The 19,048-nt window shown below is 39.5% G+C and overlaps 1 protein-coding gene across 2 annotated transcripts; it reads left to right on the top strand.

Moving 5' to 3' along the window:
- The first annotated feature begins 971 nt into the window (after positions 1 to 971).
- LOC146451255 (uncharacterized) lies at positions 972 to 16,640 on the top strand. Of its 2 annotated transcripts, none has more exons than XM_085099234.1 (15): positions 972 to 1,257; positions 1,503 to 1,640; positions 2,688 to 4,510; positions 5,006 to 5,149; positions 7,332 to 7,520; positions 8,420 to 8,683; positions 9,625 to 9,831; positions 10,469 to 10,553; positions 11,977 to 12,038; positions 12,143 to 12,277; positions 12,862 to 12,993; positions 13,597 to 13,754; positions 14,151 to 14,316; positions 14,976 to 15,017; positions 15,793 to 16,640. In XM_085099234.1, the coding sequence occupies exons 2-15, from the start codon at positions 1,550 to 1,552 to the stop codon at positions 15,805 to 15,807; spliced, it is 3,513 nt and encodes a 1,170-aa protein (XP_084955360.1). In that variant the 5' UTR covers positions 972 to 1,257; positions 1,503 to 1,549; the 3' UTR covers positions 15,808 to 16,640. The 2 variants fall into 2 exon arrangements, with proteins under 2 accessions (XP_084955360.1, XP_084955359.1); XM_085099233.1 differs by having other exon boundaries at positions 973 to 1,257; positions 1,524 to 1,640.
- Positions 16,641 to 19,048: the final 2,408 nt, after the last annotated feature.

Here is a 19,048-nt window from a genome sequence, read left to right as displayed (position 1 = left end):
TGATGGGTTACTTGAGAACGTACGAGTACTTAAATTCCATTTTAAACATTCACGCTGGCACCATTTTTCCTTGAAGAAATAGCAATTCATTTGGTGTAACATTTGACAAAGGATTTCAGAACTGTGCGCCCTTACAAACCAGCACAAATTTTTCTGGAGTGGTTGCCCGCTACGGGCTCATTCTTTCTGCTTTCTGTTTTAGCTCTTTCCTGATTTACAAAAAAGGAAAACGTTTTGCAAAAAGTTGCAATAATGGAAAGGGCTACGTACTTGCATATTCTACATCTCAATTTAACTTATTTGTACGGTGAAAAGTGTAAAATTTAGGGAAATTTGGTTCTGCAAAGCCGGGCTCTGACTTCCGTCAGTTAGCAATGATAGACCGTAACCACGCTGCCAGCTCATAACAGAAGGACCCTATCAAACCCTATCAAAACAGCTCGAAAATGTGCTTGGTTGCTAAGGAAATGTCCCACTTGAAAATCTATTAACCTCTTGTTTTTTTTACAACATTGTGTTATATAATGACGCATTTATAGCATACAAAGGTCAGGTCGGGTTTGCATTGCCTTGCGTTCGAGGAAAATTGTTTCCATTGTCTGCGCTGGCAAATGGACAGTGTTGTTTATTTTTAGTAACAATTGGACTCTTTCGTCAATGGTAGCCGAAAAATAATAACCAGATTTTCTTGGAATGACTGTAGCAGTGCACGGAAATTATTCATTACGTTTTTGGCTACGGATGACCAAGATGGAACACCAGCTTGAAAAACGTGGACCGACGTTTTTAGTTACAACCAGTCTTTCCTTGTGTGTTAGATCAAACTGTTGATAAAATTGGTAACAACTTGTCGTATATCTTCTTTTTAAACGTTTTGTTAAAAATTCACTTGATTTCATCGACAGCAACAAGGTATTTTAATGTCAGTTCAATAGATTTTTGTCCAATAAGAACGCAGGAATCTTGCCCATGACACTACCTCTCCGAAGTTTAAGTTTGACAAATTTAGAGATAGGAAGGTTCTGGTTTGTAAATACTTTCACGCTGATTAACTATCTCAGCACAATACCTTTGCTGTCTTGTGTAATCAAAGCAATGTTCATTAATTATGCAGTCAATTGTCTTTATTAAAGCAAAGTAAACTAAAGCTAGATGTTAAAAAAACGTAGGTACTTCAGCTTCGTTGGTGTTAACTTCTGTGAGGAAAGAGTAACCTTCGAAAAGTTGAACGAGGCACTTTTGAAGAGGCATCGCGAGGTAAGTGATTAAAATGTTTTTGTTGGAGCTATGGCTAGTTTTTGCTGGCCGTAAATGTTTTCTCAAAGTAAACTTGAGTCTTTCGGTAATTAAAATCGTGTTTCGGTAATCTATGCGAAGTCAAATTAAATCAGATGGAAGCCTTTAATTTTGAAAGAGATTCTGGAATTCAAAAACGCTAAAATAGGTGTTTCGTTCCAATGTCAAGCTTCTTAACTTCAGCATGTCGCTCTCTTTTTCTTTAGATTTCTTATTTTTTACTGCAGGTTCTCTTCGTTTTTCCCATAAAACAATGTCTCGGGGTACAAGACGACGGAGTTATGCAGCCCCTATTTTGGAGATGGTAGTAGTCGCAGTATTGGTCTTTTTGGTTAACGCCCAAGGTAAGTGAAACGACTAACACATCTCGTTGCACCATGTTCTGCCTTCCTTATCCAACCTACAATTTTCTTTTGCTTTCATGTTTCATCTTTCCGTGCTCCTTTGAGTAAAGATAAGTTTCTTAACAATAAAGTTTCCCATTAACATTGTAAACAAAAACTGCCTGATTGAAAATAAAAACAAAACAAATAACAGGTTGCACGTTTTTAGGTGAGCAGAGGTAGTAACACGTTTAATAGCTGCAGAAATATTTTCAGTATTTCGTTATGAAAGGGGCTACATGCATTGTTACATAAGTTCAGTAACCATGATAAATCGAGTTTTTGTCACAAGAAAATTGCACTTCAACTCTTCGGTAGCACAGAACTTAAGTTTAAACTGACATAATTACGAGCAATTTTTTATGGAAACTGCCGCACGATATGATCGAGGTTAGGATTAGAAGACCGCAGTCTCTCTTCCACTGAAATTGCAAAGTTTTCGAGTGTTGTTAAAACCGAGAATTCTTTTGCCTTACTTTAGTTGTTTGTAATGAAACATTTTGCTCTGACTGCATGTTTCAATACATTGAGTCTGTTTGGCACCAAATTAAAAAACTAGTCATATAGTGGTAATCATGACGAAAATATTAGATATTAGATGTATGTTACAATTTCGATATTAATGGTGTAAGGTAAAACTGCCTTTAAATTTCCAACTTGCCAAGGCTTGTTTCTTGACGCAATCCTCCTGCGCAATCCTATTATTTGTTACCAATGACGTCACACATTAATGGTATTGCGTCTTTGAAACCGTTCGACGTTGTTGAAAAGGTTTTGGTCCACGTTATTTTTGGCAGCTTATGTCTATCAACATTTATTAGGGCGTCAAATTTTGAAACTGAAACATTTTTTCATTCGCTGCTCATTTGCATGTACGACTGTTCACGATTCTCTCTCTCTCTCTCGTGATGGCGAAATTATAACCTCCTTCAGATTATAGGTGTCTGATTATTCCATTCTCCTAGTTGTTTTGACCAAATATTAAGCTAGAAATGTCCATTCTTGCAGACCTCACCTCAACTTCAACTCCTTCATCGATTTCCATGACAACAATAGCACCAACTCCCACCACGTCTGTTGCTATACCTACAACTGTGATTCCTACTGAGCCACCAACTAATAACACCTCTTTCCAAGTAATTATTGAATTCAGAAACATATCATGGAAAATGGAATTACTAAACAAAACGACTCCTGGCTACATAGACTTGAAGAATACGATAACACGAGCCGTTGAGAATGTCCTACGAGCAAATAATTTAAACACCAGTGTTCAAGTTATAGAGTTCAGACCCGGTAGTGTGCTCGCTTTCTTAAATATCAAAACGAACAGACCTGAATTGCAAGTAAGAGAAATACTTCAGGAGCAAATGACAAATGGAACGATCGGCAGTCTTCCTGTTTCAAAAACACTGTTTTCTGGAACTTTGTTTGACGTTGTGCTGAAGGTAAAAGCCAAATGCAACGATTCACAACCGCTAAAAGGCTTCACACAAAGCCAGAACTTGACAAGTGCAATCCAAGATGTGTTACCAAACAACGGAAAGGCAACAATGGAAAAGGTTTCTTGCTCGGATACGCAAAATGTTACCATAGTAACAATTCGAGTGCAGACCAAGAATCCCACCTCAGAAAATCCCGGTAAGGAGCTCAAAAATCTGAAAGAGGACGTTGAAACTGGTCGACTGGGAAACTTTTCTTTAATTCCAGAGTGGCAGGCCTACACTCCTGGCGAGAAGCTGTTTTCTGTTTCTTTTAATCTTACATCGCCTTCTCAAGACAAAAGCAAAACCATCGAGGATCTAAACGAAGCTATCAAACTGCTGCTTGGAAGAACGAACTACTTAAGGTATGTTGAGGTACTGCTGAAGGATGATAAAACCACAGTCATCGTCAAAGTTGGGATGAAAACCGCCGCCCCAGAGCAGCCGAATGAAGCACTGAAACCACTTAAAGAAAGAATAAACAAGGCTGGAAAAGTTGGCAATACCACAGCTGTAAAGAAATCGTTCAAAGCTTACATCAACCCTAACACAGTTACTCAAAAAGTGTTCGAGGTTCATTTCCGTCTTAATGTGTCCTGCAATAACGAGAGCAATATTGGACAAAATCAAGACCCGAGGAAGGCTGTCTTAACTTATATCGATCCGATAAGAAGCTTCAAAACGTTTATTGAAGCCAAATTACAAAGCTTGAAATGTGTTAAGGGCCATATATACCCAGAGGAGCGTTTTGTGCAAGCAATGATTTTGGTGTTCCTCACACCAGATGCACCCGACACTTTCAGTCAATTTTTTAATCGCTTGTACATAAACAAGTGTAAGCTAAATAAAGGCATTTGGGATTGGGGCGTGAAAATCGTTGGTCTTACACCAACTTCACCCTCAGCTAAACATTATTCTCATTTAATTTGTGGTACGAAGCCAAAACCGACAACTAGTGTTACCAGCACCAAGCCAACGAAGGAACCCACATCCTCTGGGACCCCTCCCATAGAACCAAATCCCAGCCTTTACGTAAAAGTAAAGTTGGGCATCACATGGGGAGAGTTTTGTTCGAAATTGGAGCACAGCCTGAAGCAAAAAGTAGCATGGAATCTGTACGACAAAGATGAATCCAAGGTTTCCCCTGACAGGATAATTTTTATCAACGTGAAGAAGAACTGTGCCGACCCAAGTCAAAAGGATGAGAAGGCAGACGTATGGTTTTACGTGTCCAAGTCAAGCTCCAACGAGTTACACAAGCGTCTCACGTTGAAGGCTTACAATGTGCTGAAAATGTTCTTGGAAAATGGAAATACGAAAGAGCTTGGACCAGATTTCGAGGGAAAGGTATGTATTTGTTTTCTACAAATTAGTGTTGGGCGATAAAGGTAAAAAGGATTTTAACAGTGATGATCAGATTTCCAATCATACAAAAGCGTTTCGTTTTAAGTCAATTCAGCCGGGTCAACTATTCACTGTTGATGGTAAAGTTAAAATATCCTCACTTGCTGTAGTTCGACTCATGACCTCTACGGCTTGGTTTTCGGTACATTGTCGAGAAAATTGAAACTATTACCACTACTTACTACTTCTTCGGCAAGTTCCTTTTATTTACTTCAGATTTATCACATCCCACAAAGTTAAAAAAAAAAAATGCTTGTCTTTTAATACGAAATTTTGAAATGACACTACCAGAAAACCCAGAGGATAAAATGGACCAAGTTAAATAGCATAATAATCAGTGACTCTGCTGGCTAGGTCAATCTGCACTGACAAGAAAGTATCCCATTGTAAATTTAAAAGAACATTCTGTAGTTATGTGCCTTCTCCACACATTAACAGGTCATCCATGTCGATTTGTCCGGTGAAGACTCTTCTGACCACAAGACCTTGTTCGACTCTGGCAAGCTGTCAACAATGGCTATTATTCTGATCGCAGTTGCAGGCGCTGTTGGCCTCCTTTTGATGACTTTGGCCTGTTGTTGTGTGAGTAGAATTTAATTTGTATGGTTTATCTTCAGCTTTACTGACTCACGGACTGTAAAAATAGATAAACGAACCAAAAACTTAGCAAACTAACCAAAAAACGAGAGAACGAGAGGACAAATAAATGCTTCAATGATCGACTTGCGTCGTTTACAGAGGCGTAGTCGGTTAGACTCTCTGGTCAGCTGAAAAGATGGCTGACCGACTGACTCACTAGCTGGCTAAATGTAAATGTAAATGTCTTCATTCATTGTTAAAAAAATACCTTGCTAGTAATACCTGCCGGTAGAGTGCCAACGAGTAAAAACTGTCACAGTTGCTTTGCGAATGAAAATTAAGAAGTAACCAGACTACAAAACATTTTCAAACTGAATCATTGTTTAATAAAGCATTGCAAAACTGTCATGCTATTCTTTGTTGTTTAGAATGTCTATAAGATCTAAACTTGCGAGGTAGATTAGAGGTGAAACATCTGCGGCCCTTGCATTACCTGTTTGAGTTTATACAAAAACCAAAATAAACAACTTTAATGTGTACACGATTAGCTATCAACCTGGGAATAACAGAATTTTACAATAAATATGAGCTTTTCAAATCCAATTTATTGAATTAATGAGCCGCAAGTATGGTATTTAAAAGAAAATAGAAGAATGGCACAAAGCTAAGTTGCAATTGACTTGAAATATTTCTCCTACATTCAAACAGCTCCAATGTGCATCTCCCTCAAACGGAACCTAAAAATCAACAAAAAAATCCACTCAATTTGACCAGAAAACAATGAAATCTAAAATATTTTGTAGATCCCTATAATTAGGGATTAGTTTTGGTCCGCACTGTATCAGTTTGGAATGATATCTTTGTTGTGCATATTATGTTACCGACCACATGAATTCACATAACGACACTGACCTACTATTGTCCGTTCTAGCTTGCAATTTGAATATTATCATGATTAAAGACCGAAAGGTTACTTTAAGAAAATTGCTCCCTCTTCAGAAAACAAAACACACTACAAACAGTTAAGATTTGAATTCTCTTACCTCCTCGATTGACAGAGCCGTCGGAACTTTCGCCGTCCACCAACGGAGCAGCAAATCTGCTATTCCACACTGTTGCGCAGGATCGAAAAATAAGATGGTGCGAAGGAAAATTCGATTGCTCCTAAACGTGAAAACTTCTGCAAAGTTTCCTAGCGCTTAAAAAGATCTTTGCTATTTTTATACACCATCCTTCTACAATAAGACGAATAAACACTGCTATACTCGAAGACAACTAAATTCGCCACTTCGGCCGCCATATTGTTTACAAAATTTAAGTTCGCGCGTGTGTAAGAAGAATCACCGATCGTGATACTCCTGATGTGATTGGTTTAGATAAAAAATACCGCGATGCCATTGGCTAGCTCGGAAACAATCACCGATGATGTCACTCTTACATTACCTTATCCTTACCTTATGCTTACATTTTCATTCGAGATTTTTTCTGCCTGTACCAAAACTAACTCGCGCGTCGGCTTTATAATGCTGCCGCCTCGTCACCCTCGCGTCCTCGCGAGGGTGACTCGTTGGCAACAAATGTTCCAAATGCGTCAAGATAAGCCACTAAAAGAAAAATGCGATAATCAGTGTTTGAATGACTCAACGGCTGGGCGATTGCCTGACTGACTGTCTATCTGTTTTTCTGTCTGTCTGTCTGTCTGTCTGTCTATCTGTCTGTCTGACTGACTGACTGACTGACTGACTGACTGACTGACTGACTGACTGACTAACTGACTGACTGGCCTGCAGCCAGATCTGTCACTTGTTTAGATGGCTGGCTTGCTGGCTGGCTGAGTGAGTGAGTGACTAACTGACTGACTGACTGACTGACTGACTGAATGAATGATCGATCGATCGTCTCGCTGATTTGCTGACCGACCGAATGACTGCATGTCAGATTGGTGGAATTGGCTGGCTGACTGGCTGACTGGTTGGCTGGCTAGCTAACTGACATGCTGGCTGGCTGACTGACTGACCGACTGAATGGCGCTTTGGCTGGATGACTGGCTAGCTGGATAACTGGCTGGCTGACTGGCTTGCTTGCTGACTGGCCAGCTTGCTGAATGGCTGACTGACTGACGTATTTACCTGGTTGGCTGTTTCTGGGCTCAATGATCAAATAAAATCTATTACCCTGTTTTCAGCTATTCTGTTGCGGGGCAAATCGTAGAAGACGACGAAAAGGCGAAGATTCCCAGAAACTGCACGTGGTACACGTGGATGTGAATGGTACTGATGGATTAAAGGCGGAAAAACAGAAGAAAGGAAAAAGGCCGAAGAGGAAAGATGACACAGATGGGGATGATGGGGTTAAAGAAGACAAACGAGATCAGGTAAAGATTAGTAGAGCTTTGTTTTATTAACAAATCATAAACCCTTGGGTAAAATAAAGAGGGTGCCGAACTGTTGTTGTTTTACCTTAAAATGAAATTAAAGAAAAAAGACATTTTATTCTAAATATTTCCATTTCGTTTTCGTTTCGGCTTTTTAATTGGTTTGCGCCTAGCTGACAGAGGGAATAAAACTGTCCGCTTTTTGTTCTTTTAATTAGAATAGGAGAAAAATAGAAACGAACCATTTATTTTAGCAACTTATCACAGGTGAAAATTTAGGGATTTCTTGTCAGTTATGAGATTTTCTACTTACCGTACGCACGACAACCAAATAAACAAAGAAGGACACAAAATAAAATCAAAGTCAAATTATTTAGAAATTACGCTGAAAAATAGCCCTATCAGCTGAAGTCAAAATTCTAATGGCCTTAACGTCACGAGAAAATTGCTTCGAAGCGGCTTGATATCACAACCGCACTAAAAACTAGGGCTAAACATATTTCGCCTTTACACGAGTACACCCTTACCCTTCCAGCAGAGACCCCTTTGATCTACCCGATTTTTTCGTATGGTAATAATATTGAAGGAAACTTCAAGAGAATGATGTCAGACAACACTGAATTTTTCAAGGTAGAATAAAACCATTTTGATGGTTTTAAGGACGGTAAGGTTCATTTTTCCTTTTATGTCAGGGGCATCTGCCAGCTACCGTCATTTGTGGCTCCAGTGGTCTATTGATAAGTCAAATGTTTTTAGTCAAAACGAAACATCTTTCCTAGGTTTACGTTGATACAAAAATTTAATGTTTTCTTCTTGTTAAAGTTAACTGATGTAATCCTTCATTTGGTTATAGTTGTTCTAAAGCGCTAAATATATGTTGTTAACTTTTGCGACTAAAGGATAAACAAAGTGACGAAGATGGAAAGGAAAGAGTTGTATCGTATGAAAACGGAGCTTATGAGCAAGGTCCAGTACAAGATGACGGAGATCACAATTCAAACAAGCCCACTGGAGGTTTAGCTCCTCTCATTGTCACGAGTCCCGCCCCAGATATCGAGAACATAGATGACCAAAGAAACACAAATATGGGCGGACAAGCCTCCGACACTGCTTCGTCTGGTTCCGGAGGCTCTCGGAGAGGATCGGAAAGTATCGGAGGAGAGGTATGTGCCACAAGATGGGAGTCTCACTTAGCAATATGCTTACAAAAGTAAAATGCTGTTGGCTGGCTCATATTAGGGAAACTAGAGGTGTTTGTGGATCGGACTCATGGATAGCTGAGCCTTTGTATTTTGTAGTCTCCAAGACCTCGAAATTTTTAACGGATGCAACTTATATTCTTTTAGGGCTATTTGACAATTATTCCAAGAGCGTGGGTTCGATATGAGATGATAGATAGCCAACAAGGCGCCAGTGGAATAATTGTTTTATTAAAAGCAATCACGAAACATTACTAGATCCTGCTGACTTCGCCTTGTTAGAACAATCACAAAACATGCAATTTAATGATTGCTATTTCTCGGGCATGGTATAATTAATGGCAGATATAACATGCCCGTTAAGACAATCAAAACTCTAGAATTGCATTATCCAATGATTATTTTAATACAGTCGAACCTCTCCTTACGGACACCTCTATAATACGGACACCTCTATAATACGGACACCTCTCTATTACGGACAGTTCACTTGGTCCTCGAGAGACCGAAATCCATATAAAGCCTACCTCTCTAAAACTGACACCTCTATAATACGGACACTTATTCCTGTCCGTAATAAAGAGGTTCGACTGTAATGCACAATACACCACTCGCCATCGGCTAGGTTTGTCAGATCTTGAGTTGATTTGTACCATATATACCTGGATTACAAGGCATCTGTTCCATCCATCTCGCAACAAGGCAAATTTCTAGGTTTGCCTGAGCTTATGATTTTCTTCCCACCCCTGTCTTTACCGCTCCACGGTATTGCTTTCAGGTCATGTCGTCGTAAATTGTACTTTTATATTTTTGGTTTGGTCGCACACGTTTATTTTTCGTCAATCCCGGAACCTCACAGCATGTGTCTGCACGAATTGGAATCCTATTCTAAATTTTGCACCCAGGGACAAAGAAACAGTTCTAAGCCACCCAGTCCCGTTGCCTTGAAACACATTGAAGCTGACCTAAAGGACCGTGGCAGAAGACGTTCATCTACACCCTCCATCTTTGATGACGGGGACGTACCGCTGACTCACAAGACGGGCACCGTGGGCATTGTAGCTCTGGCGCTCAGAAACAGGAACGAAAAGAAGAAAGAAGCGGAATTTAAGGTTTGAAAAATGTTTTAGGTAGAGGAAAATTGTCCAACAGCAGAACTTTCAAGGTCCATGTTTATGAGTAGGGCAGTTTGTCTTAACGTTATAACTCTTTATTCTCTGCGTTTAATTTGTTGTCGTACCGACTCCGCACAGGCTTAGGCCGGAAGAACTTGAAAATTGGGCTGAATACCTTTCATGCTTACATCGTTATTGAACGGACGAAAGTAAATTAAAGGTTTCGCTAACAAAACTATATTTGTTACTGATGACTTAAAGGGGCTATTTTTCCCCAGGCACAAGCGCGTTGTTGAGAGGCAGTTTGAAATCGTTGGCCTAACTGAGTCTCTTTGAATTGCGTTCATCTTCGGAAAATTAGCTGATTTTTTTTTATTTAAAAACGTTCTTTAGTAATTACAGAAAGTGTTCGTTGCGATGTTTTTGAAAGCTTTTTCAATGACAAAAAAGCAAAAATCCTGCGAATAGTCGTATACAAATTAATCTCAACCGGACTCTATTGCGCATGTGCTCCAGCTGACATGGTCCCTTTACTCTTCATCAGAAAGACTTATTTATTTAATTCGCCAAAATTAATGCATGTGAGAATTCATTTTGCACACCTTGTGGACACCTTTGTTGCTTTCGCCCTTAGAACCTTAGCAAAGACGGGCCTGAGGAGGAAGTAAAGTATCCTACAAACACACAAAGTAAAAACAGATCACCGGATGTACTCCCAGGTGAATTTTTCTTTATTGTATCATTGTGTATATAGTCCCACGGTGAAGACCAAATGGAGGCACAGTGCGGAACTGGCTCTGAATTTGGTGTCCTACGTGCGCTCCTGAAGGGGAGTCGTGCCACAAATGTAATAGCAGCGTCTTCGCATGAAAGATCTATAGACAGCTGTAGAGAGTTTAGTTGGTGTTAAGTTGGTAAGTCAAAATAAACACCGCGCATAAGCGAGGCCTAGGTGTTTCTAAGGGAATCATAATTGTCGTGACGTGGTTACTAGCTTGCATTTGAGTCTGAGCATCAATCCCTGCCTGGCTTACTCGTCTTTGTGTTTGGCTCGATATTCGCTCTCTACTTGTCTCGTGTCGTCTGTAGTGCCATCTTAATCGGTGGGGAGGAGAGGGTACTCCGGAATGTTTAGTTGGGGTGTGTGGCTCGGTTGTCCAAACCCTGACCCCATTTTGGGAAAAAAAATGTCATTTTCCGGTACCCATTTTCCGGACTTGGTTTCTGGAATCCATCCAAACCCTTTTTTCAGACTTTCAGACCAAAGTGCTTAAAATCTAGATCCATTTTCAGACCAAAGCGGCTAACATTCTTTTTTCATTTTTCGTGGTCACGCGCTATGACGTTGGAAAACATCTGAATTTCGGCCCATCCGGAGTCATCACCACGTGCATTTGGTAAACAACTGACCTCGCGTTGGTTGAACTTTCTATTTATTGCTGCTAAACCGTGCTGACAAGATCCAACCAGCTCGAAACAGCTGTCCACGGTTACATTTTTGATTCTCGGTTTGGTTTCTATCATGTCGCTGTCGTGTTGAGTAGTATCAGCCTTGTTATTTCAGTCAAAACCCACAGTCCTTTGTCGGCGCACATACCTATATAGTTTATATAGGGGAGTAATCCTCCCCTGGGTCTTTAAGTGACTTAGTGTAACGATCATGATTGTGTTTATTAAACTCACTGTGCAAGGCATTGGATTTTTCATGATCAAATCTACAGTTACGGTGCGTACTAATACCGAAGCATTTTTGCGCGGTTAATGACTATGCGGGAAAAGCAGATCTTAGTAAGGGCTATGGAAATCCAGAAAGGAAATTGGAGGTAACCATGCATTATTTTAGAGATAATTAAGCAACAGTTATTCTAAAAGCGTAAAAGACAAAGCAATGTATGGCGTTTTCTTACAAGTTTAGGCTTTATTATCTCTGAAAAATGCATGGTTACCCCCATTTTTTTTTTCGGGTACTAAGAGCACTTGCTAAGTTCTGCTTTCTCCTCATAGTTTTAAACTGCGCAAAAATATCCTTCTATTAGTAGGCACCACCCATAGGAAACCCGAGTATCACGAGATGCGCAGAACGAATGTGTAGTAACGATAGTAGGCACCATCCTTAATTTTTAATAATTTGTTTGATTTCAGCTCCCAAGACCCGAGTGAAACTATCGTCAAACCCAGATTACATCAACGCCAACTGGATCAGAGTAAAATGATTCTAACTTTCTTCTTTAACTACTTGAGTTGGTTTGTAGCTATCTGTATGCAATACAAATCGATATGTTCATCATATGTTGCCTTTATTTGATAGGATCACAAAGGTCAGCGGCGTTACATCGCTACCCAGCATCCATTGCACGATACCGCAGAAGATTTGTGGCGAATGGTCTGGGAACAAGAGTCTCGTCTGGTTGTCATGGTGAACGAGGAAGAAAAAGAGAAACCGGTGAGATTTTATTTTTAATAATAATAAAAAAAATAAATTAATAAATAAATAAATAAAAATCACTTTCACTTTCAGTGTCAATGTATTTAGCGTAGAGCATTAATTGGTGACACTTTTCAGATCGAATTGAAATTTAGAAGTGTTGGTTTTTGAGAAGAGGGGAAAACCGGAGTACCCGGAGAAAAACCTCTCGGAGCAAGGACGAGAACCAACAACAAACTCCGACCCACATATGACGCCGAATCCGGGAATCGCACCCGGGCCACATTATTGGTGGGAGGCGTGTGTTCTCACAACTGCGCCATCTCTGCTCCCCACCAGACAAGATTATCTGTTTTGTATTTTGTAAATAGTGGCTTCGGAATGCTAGTAGGAAGAAAGTTATTAATTCATATCGTTTTGAATAGTTAGGGGTTGATCGAAGTTGAGATTGTTACTCAGAAACCAGAGGACCCACTCATCCCAGTTAAGAAAGATTCACTGAGTGCCGGGATTTCAATAATTCATTTCCTAGTTACTGTCTCTTTGCAAAGGGAATTTCTTTTTTTATTATACATGTAAAATGTTCTGCTTAATTTTATTAGACTGAATTTATGGATTATCTGCCGAGAGGAGAAGGAAGCACAAAGAGCTTTGGAGGCATCGAAGTCACAATCAGACAAATCTCGAAGAAAGCTGACTACGTATGGACCACTCTGAGCATAGCGGACAGCAAGGTACATTGTAACAATGTTGAACAATTTAAAAACTTCATTGAGAAGAGACTTTTTGCAAAATGTTTTTCAACTGGCAGGCGGAAGACTGGATTACTTGAGATAAAAAAATAGCAAGGTAATAACTCCTAGGAGTCTCATTAGTCATAGTTGGCAGTTAAAAAATAAACATTTTCCATGGCTAACCACTAGATATTTTTAACCTTTCACAGGTGTGGCCTTATGGTCCGTTTAAACGGTTTCAACATTTGCTTCAACATTCGTTCAACACTCAAGTTGTTGAACCGAATGTCGGGACGTTTGAATAGGTCGTTCAACATTGTTGAAAGTGCAAAAAATGTTGAAAGCTTGTTGAAAGTGTGTTGAATCAAATTAAATTGGTTTAAACTTTCATTCAACATCGCTTCAACATTTACTTTGTCCTTAAAAATGTTGATTGGCGTTGAAGCCATTTGAACACTCCGTTCATCCAACATTTGACCAACATCCGTTCAACTTTTGTTGAATAAATGTTGATCAAATGTTGAAACCATTTAATTGGGCCTTTGTAACAAACTAGCGATGACTAAATACGCTGTTGTCATTGTGTACTGTTGTGCATTACAGAAGCCCTCGTCCTCGCGCGAAATCTCGCATTTTCGATTTACTTCATGGAAGAGCCGCGCCATGCCAAACGTTGCATTGTTTGTCGGTTTTGTGACGGCCACGAGGGAAGCGAGGAAAAAATATGGCGAGACCAAGGCTCCCACCATTGTACACTGCAGGTAGGTAATACTTAAGTAGGAAAGAGAACTCTTAACGTATAACTCCATGCTTCTTAACACACTTATACATGATGTGCTTTAAAGCTTGATTTCCGCCGCTCCGTTGGGTCCGGGACTTCCCTTCCGAGGAGCGCAGGCTCGTTTCCCGTGACAGCGGCTGGTTATTGAGCCTAAACCGTCGCCTGCTACACCAAACGCCTTTTCCGTTTTTTTTTTTTTTTTTTTTTTTTACGATTTCTGTGACATCAAACTTGTTGTTTTGTTGTTAAGTGGTTCTTTTCGCGGCAGGTGTGTTAACAGTCGGATCAAATAAAAGGCGTCTGCTCTCGCAGGCTAGGAAGAAATAGCTAAAATTTGTTTTTCTTTACGCCTATCATATGCTTATTTCCCTTTTAGCGATGGTCTGGGTTTCACCGGAGTGTACATCGCTGTGGATATCGGCATCAAGAGTCATGAGGAGAGTAAGACATCAGTTGTTGATGTGTTTGAGTTGTCCAAAAATCTCAGAAATGACCGACATGGCATCGTTTGTTCCTTGGAGCATTATCACTTTATTTACCAGGTATGTTTAACTTACAAACTGTGCGCAGATATTAACTTGAGTCTTGGTCACAGTCGAAAAGTTTTTTTTTTTTTTTCGGCAATTTGAATGAAAATTTGTCATAAAGAAATCATGTTGTTGACTACCGCTTACCACGTTTGATACAAAACTATGCTTGTCCATCTCGACTTATGTGTGTAAAATAATTAATTCCTTGTCTTTCTCTTTTGCACTAGCTTAAGTCCTATGAAAACAATGAACCGTAGCGCTGGGCACATTCATGAAACTTATCGTTTCCGGGACGCAAATCAGAAACATTGCTTCACCATCAAAAGCTGCGTATGTGCTCAAGACCCAGAGATTGGGAGGGAAAGGGGGTGAACTGTTCTTACCGAGTAAACTTTTCCTTGACTGGGAGTTAATTGCGCAAGCTCGGTTCAACCTTTAATAACAAAACCGTACAACTTAGAGACTTATAAGTTGCAATCCTATAAGACAGACAGGCAGGCAGACAGACAGACAGGTAGTCTTATAAGTTGCACTTGCTATCTTTTCCGCTTTGCTTTTTAATTTTTGGTGTACATATAAGAATACCTTCGTAACAAGATTTTGAACAAATGGATTGAAATACCAATATAAATATAAGCGCGCTTAACCGATTTTTTCCGTCTTTTCTGCAGGCGCTATATGAGTACACAGTTAACTACGATGAGTCAGCAGAGGTAATTATAAATAATCCTAGTTCCTGACTTCCCGTAATGGTTCTGTCTTTCCACTGACAATTTTCGTTTGACTAATTTGCTCAATGTAGAATTAAATATTATTGTTTGATTCTGGTGTGGTTAACCTATTCACCACCACCAATTTGCGAATCGACTCAAGTTGATGACAAATAAAGTATTCATTTTTCATAACCACTACCCCCAGCAGACATTTATGTCGTTTCAGTAAAAGAAAATAGGTCTCGCTTGTTCAAGACGCACCTTCAAAGAACAAGACGAGGAGTGTCCCTAATTTTAGCTCGCTTCTTATCCAACTGAAGACTTTCAAAATTCTCAAAATAATTCCCAACCTCGTTCCCGGAACGAGGTTGGAGAATCTCGTAATGCATGACGTCAGCACCGATAGCGTTGGCCAACTGGGCCCAGTTGAGCCTAAAAATCTTAATTTGGCGATAAAGGCAACTTCTTGTGTGACATCATCAGGTCATCACGTAAACCTCAAAGAAAACAATTTTGAACATATTGTATGTGTTTTAAGTTTCACTGTGACAGCTTTATGTTCTCGGAGTTATAGCTACCAGAAGCCGCCCTGTCCCGGTCGTAGACAACCAAAATTAATTAGCCAGGTCGATGTAGTGTTAAACTTGTGGTACCCGTTCAGAACCTGTTGGTCTGGACACAAGGCTCTGTGTGTACACATAAGCTTCCCTGACCACTATACTGGCGCCTATACTTTCTTCTTTACTTAGTTTTTATTTTTATTGTTTGCTTTCAGGCTCAAAAGCGCTAAAGAGGAGCAAGGTTTTCCTCATTTACTAGCATTCACTACTTTTCCGAAAAGAAATATGAAGATGTTTACGTTGTTTCGATATTACTGACAAAAACTTCCTCGTTTGCTTATTGTTGTGTTAAAAACAAGAAAACATTGTTTTAATTTAGTTAATTCGTCTAGTTAAGCTACAATTTTTTAAGCTGAGAAAGGTAGACTTACCAAATACATGATATATCAACCTTTATTTAGTTGACATATGATTTTTCACCGTATCTTAAATTGTATTAGTCAGAACGCCTCCCATAAAATAGGGCTTAAATGTTTATTGATCTTGAAGGTTATCAAACAGTTGTTGTAGTTGTATCTCTTACAAATGACCATGCATCCTCTTAACAAGGAAATCTAGGTCACTAGCGAGATACGATCGATTACAAGAGGTTTTTTAATTATACGTGTAAAAGCAACAAATATAAAGTCATATAACGAACTATGTGATGATATCTGGAATTATGGTCTTACACGTTTACCTACTTTGTTCTTTTATATAACTGATTATACACTTTACAGTGATCCTATGTAAAAAAAATGGCTAGCTGATTCAGTTAGTATGAATATTCCTTGCTTTCCAAGGAACAGGCTAGGTGTGCAGAAATAGAGCTTACGTTAAAGCCGTCTTTTAGCAAAGTAAGACGGAAATGTCAATTAATTAATGCGTTGGAGGCCTTAAGTATTTAGCCTGAATTGTTTTTGTTTATTCGCTTTTCAACAAGACACAGAATAGAAGCCAATCATTTCGCTGTATCGTTTAAGGCTGTTGTGTTCAATAAAGCCACTTGTTTTGTTCTAATCTATGGTTTATCTACCTCTGTCGCTTATTCCATTTGACAGTCGCATTCGATTCAGAGTAGATCCTTTGAATTTTTGTGGTCTCACTCAATTCTTATAATCCTGGCCCAAGTTGTTCAAAGAGTGGATAACTTTATCCACTGGATAAGTCGCTATCCAGCGGAGCAAATGTACTACAACCAATGCTTTTGGAAAGTTTTCCACACAATCTCATTCTTAAATTTGATATATGCTTCTACTCTATTCACAAATTATAGGACTATCGGGAAAATATTGCACACATTTTATCTGCCGGATAGCGAGCTTTCCAGTGGATAAAATTATCCACCCTATGAACAACTGGGGCCTGATCTGGTTCAAACTGAAGCTCTTAGTGCATCATGGGATTTTTTAGCGCACGACTTCACTGCACTACCGTGGACATGTAACGAGCTAAGTTTGGTGAATTGTTTTAATCTAATTGCCATCTCGGATCAGGTACGATTTTTTTCAGTTTCGCAAAATTCAGATTTTTCTTAATTTCCTCGGCTTTAAAAGGGAAGAACCACTGATCCTTATGGGCGCGTTACTTGGCTTTTGTTTGTTTCTTTTTAATTTAGAGTTTTAGATATTTGTTATTTTTTCCACAGTATAAACAGTGTACGTACCGATGCAGTAAATTCACTCTTCCTGAAATCCTCCCATGAATAACTAAGGGGAGTTAGTCGTATTTATTAATAAACGAAACAAAGTTCTATACAACGATTGCAGTTATAAAGTCGAAGAACTGCTGGCTTTCACGAAATTCAACTTCCAGATGTCACCTTAGAATGTATCCTTTGGCAGTAGTCAAAGAGGTGTGGAGTGTCGATTACGTCCGAATACAATGAAATTCAGTTTCCTTCTCTGTTGATCTGTTTCCGTTGAACTTCCGCCGCTTATAAATTATTGACATTTATTCGTTATTAAAGAAGTAGGTCACTCCAGAAACGATGTCCTTTTTTAATCCATCGATAAAAGTAAACACTGAGTTCAGTTACTCGCCGTTTTTTGAGCATGCGAAGTGCAGTCGATCTATACGAAATTCCTCTCCAAACTCGGAATTGAGCGCCGCCATTTTAATGAGGAAAGGGGTGTAGCATCTCGTGGTTAAAGTCTATACCCTATTTCAGAGCAAAACGACTCCAAACCAATACCTTTTCACGCCGCATATAACTACCTGTGTAGCCTATAAGAGAGTACCTGGTGGGTCAATTGTATGTCGACAGCCAGCGGATCTCTGAGTTTATTTAATTATTCATTTATTTATAATCTATTTATTTCATGAGCAACAACAGAAAGCAATTCTATCTTTTGTCAGTCGTACGTCACGGTGAAATACCACGAGAAGAGCACGCGCTTCCTTGACCATTCATCACGCTTCGGGGCCATACGAACTGAGAAACACTCCAAGAACTTGCTTTCGTAAGTATTTCGAACTTTAACAGTGGCCATTCTTTCATTTTAAATTTATTTTAGTGGTTTAATCGGATCCATATGGGTTTGTGCTTAAAACGCTTCACACCTTTTCAACACGATTGCAATCGAGAACGACAGTCAAACTCGGCCGAGATACTCAACTTAAAATTTTTTAGCTATCGGTAACACCAGTCTTTCTAACAGCCAACATGGCATGAACCCAGATAGAGTCCGCTCGGATATCAATACAAAACTAAACAGAATAGCAGATCTTTTATCCCAGCTCGTTAAGGCCAACTGGGTCTCCGTATAAGCGTCCTAAACAAGGACGAGAACGATGATCGGATACTGGCAGTCAAACTTGTATTCAGCGGATGTCAAGCGTCGGGGAATCCCGTAGTTTCCGCTTAACGCAGAGTGCCTTATCAACGGACAGTCTCAGTCCTATAAATGAGTGTTATTCGACGTGGAAAGCCATTCTGTAGCAACATTATGAACGCTGGTTATATTGTAAATTTCAACAAATGACTATTATAAATATTGCATTCCCACAGTTTCCTGCCTGAAACCTGGGGCCAACAACACTACGACACTACTTACAAACGATACGTAAGATCGTCTGAGATATATCTTAAATTTAGGAGGGCAACTTCTGTTGGGATAAGCAGTTGATTAGAAACAATACTTGGTATTGGGCCGCAACACACCGAGTCCCGGTATTGTTCGAAAGCCGATTATTTAACGCCAATCCACGATTAAAAGTTAACCGAGGCTTTCAACTCGCTCATTAAAGATTACTTTAAAGGCTCATTTTAATCTAATGGTAGAGAAAAGGCAGAACTGAGGACAAAACTCTTGTGGACGAATCCTTACGGATTAGTAAATATACTCTAATCGAAGTTCACGTTAACCCAGTATTACTGATTCAGAAATGTTACAGGAACTGAACTGGGCCACTTTAGAAATAAGAATTAGG

This window comes from Pavona decussata, unplaced genomic scaffold (genome assembly GCF_977016875.1).
Source record: "Pavona decussata unplaced genomic scaffold, jaPavDecu1.1 SCAFFOLD_391, whole genome shotgun sequence".
NCBI classification, from domain to species: domain Eukaryota; kingdom Metazoa; phylum Cnidaria; class Anthozoa; order Scleractinia; family Agariciidae; genus Pavona; species Pavona decussata.
The sequence above is the reverse complement of the archived record's forward strand: the minus strand, read 5'-3'. Positions and strand labels throughout refer to the sequence as shown.

Excerpts from the sequence above, each read along its gene's own strand:
- LOC146451255 (XM_085099234.1), top strand. The coding sequence starts at position 1,550 with ATGTCTCGGGGTACAAGACGACGGAGTTATGCAGCCCCTATTTTGGAG. Across the intron at positions 1,641-2,687 it reads CTTTTTGGTTAACGCCCAAG|ACCTCACCTCAACTTCAACT; the intron begins GTAAGTGAAACG and ends CCATTCTTGCAG. Across the intron at positions 10,554-11,976 it reads ATCACCGGATGTACTCCCAG|CTCCCAAGACCCGAGTGAAA; the intron begins GTGAATTTTTCT and ends GTTTGATTTCAG.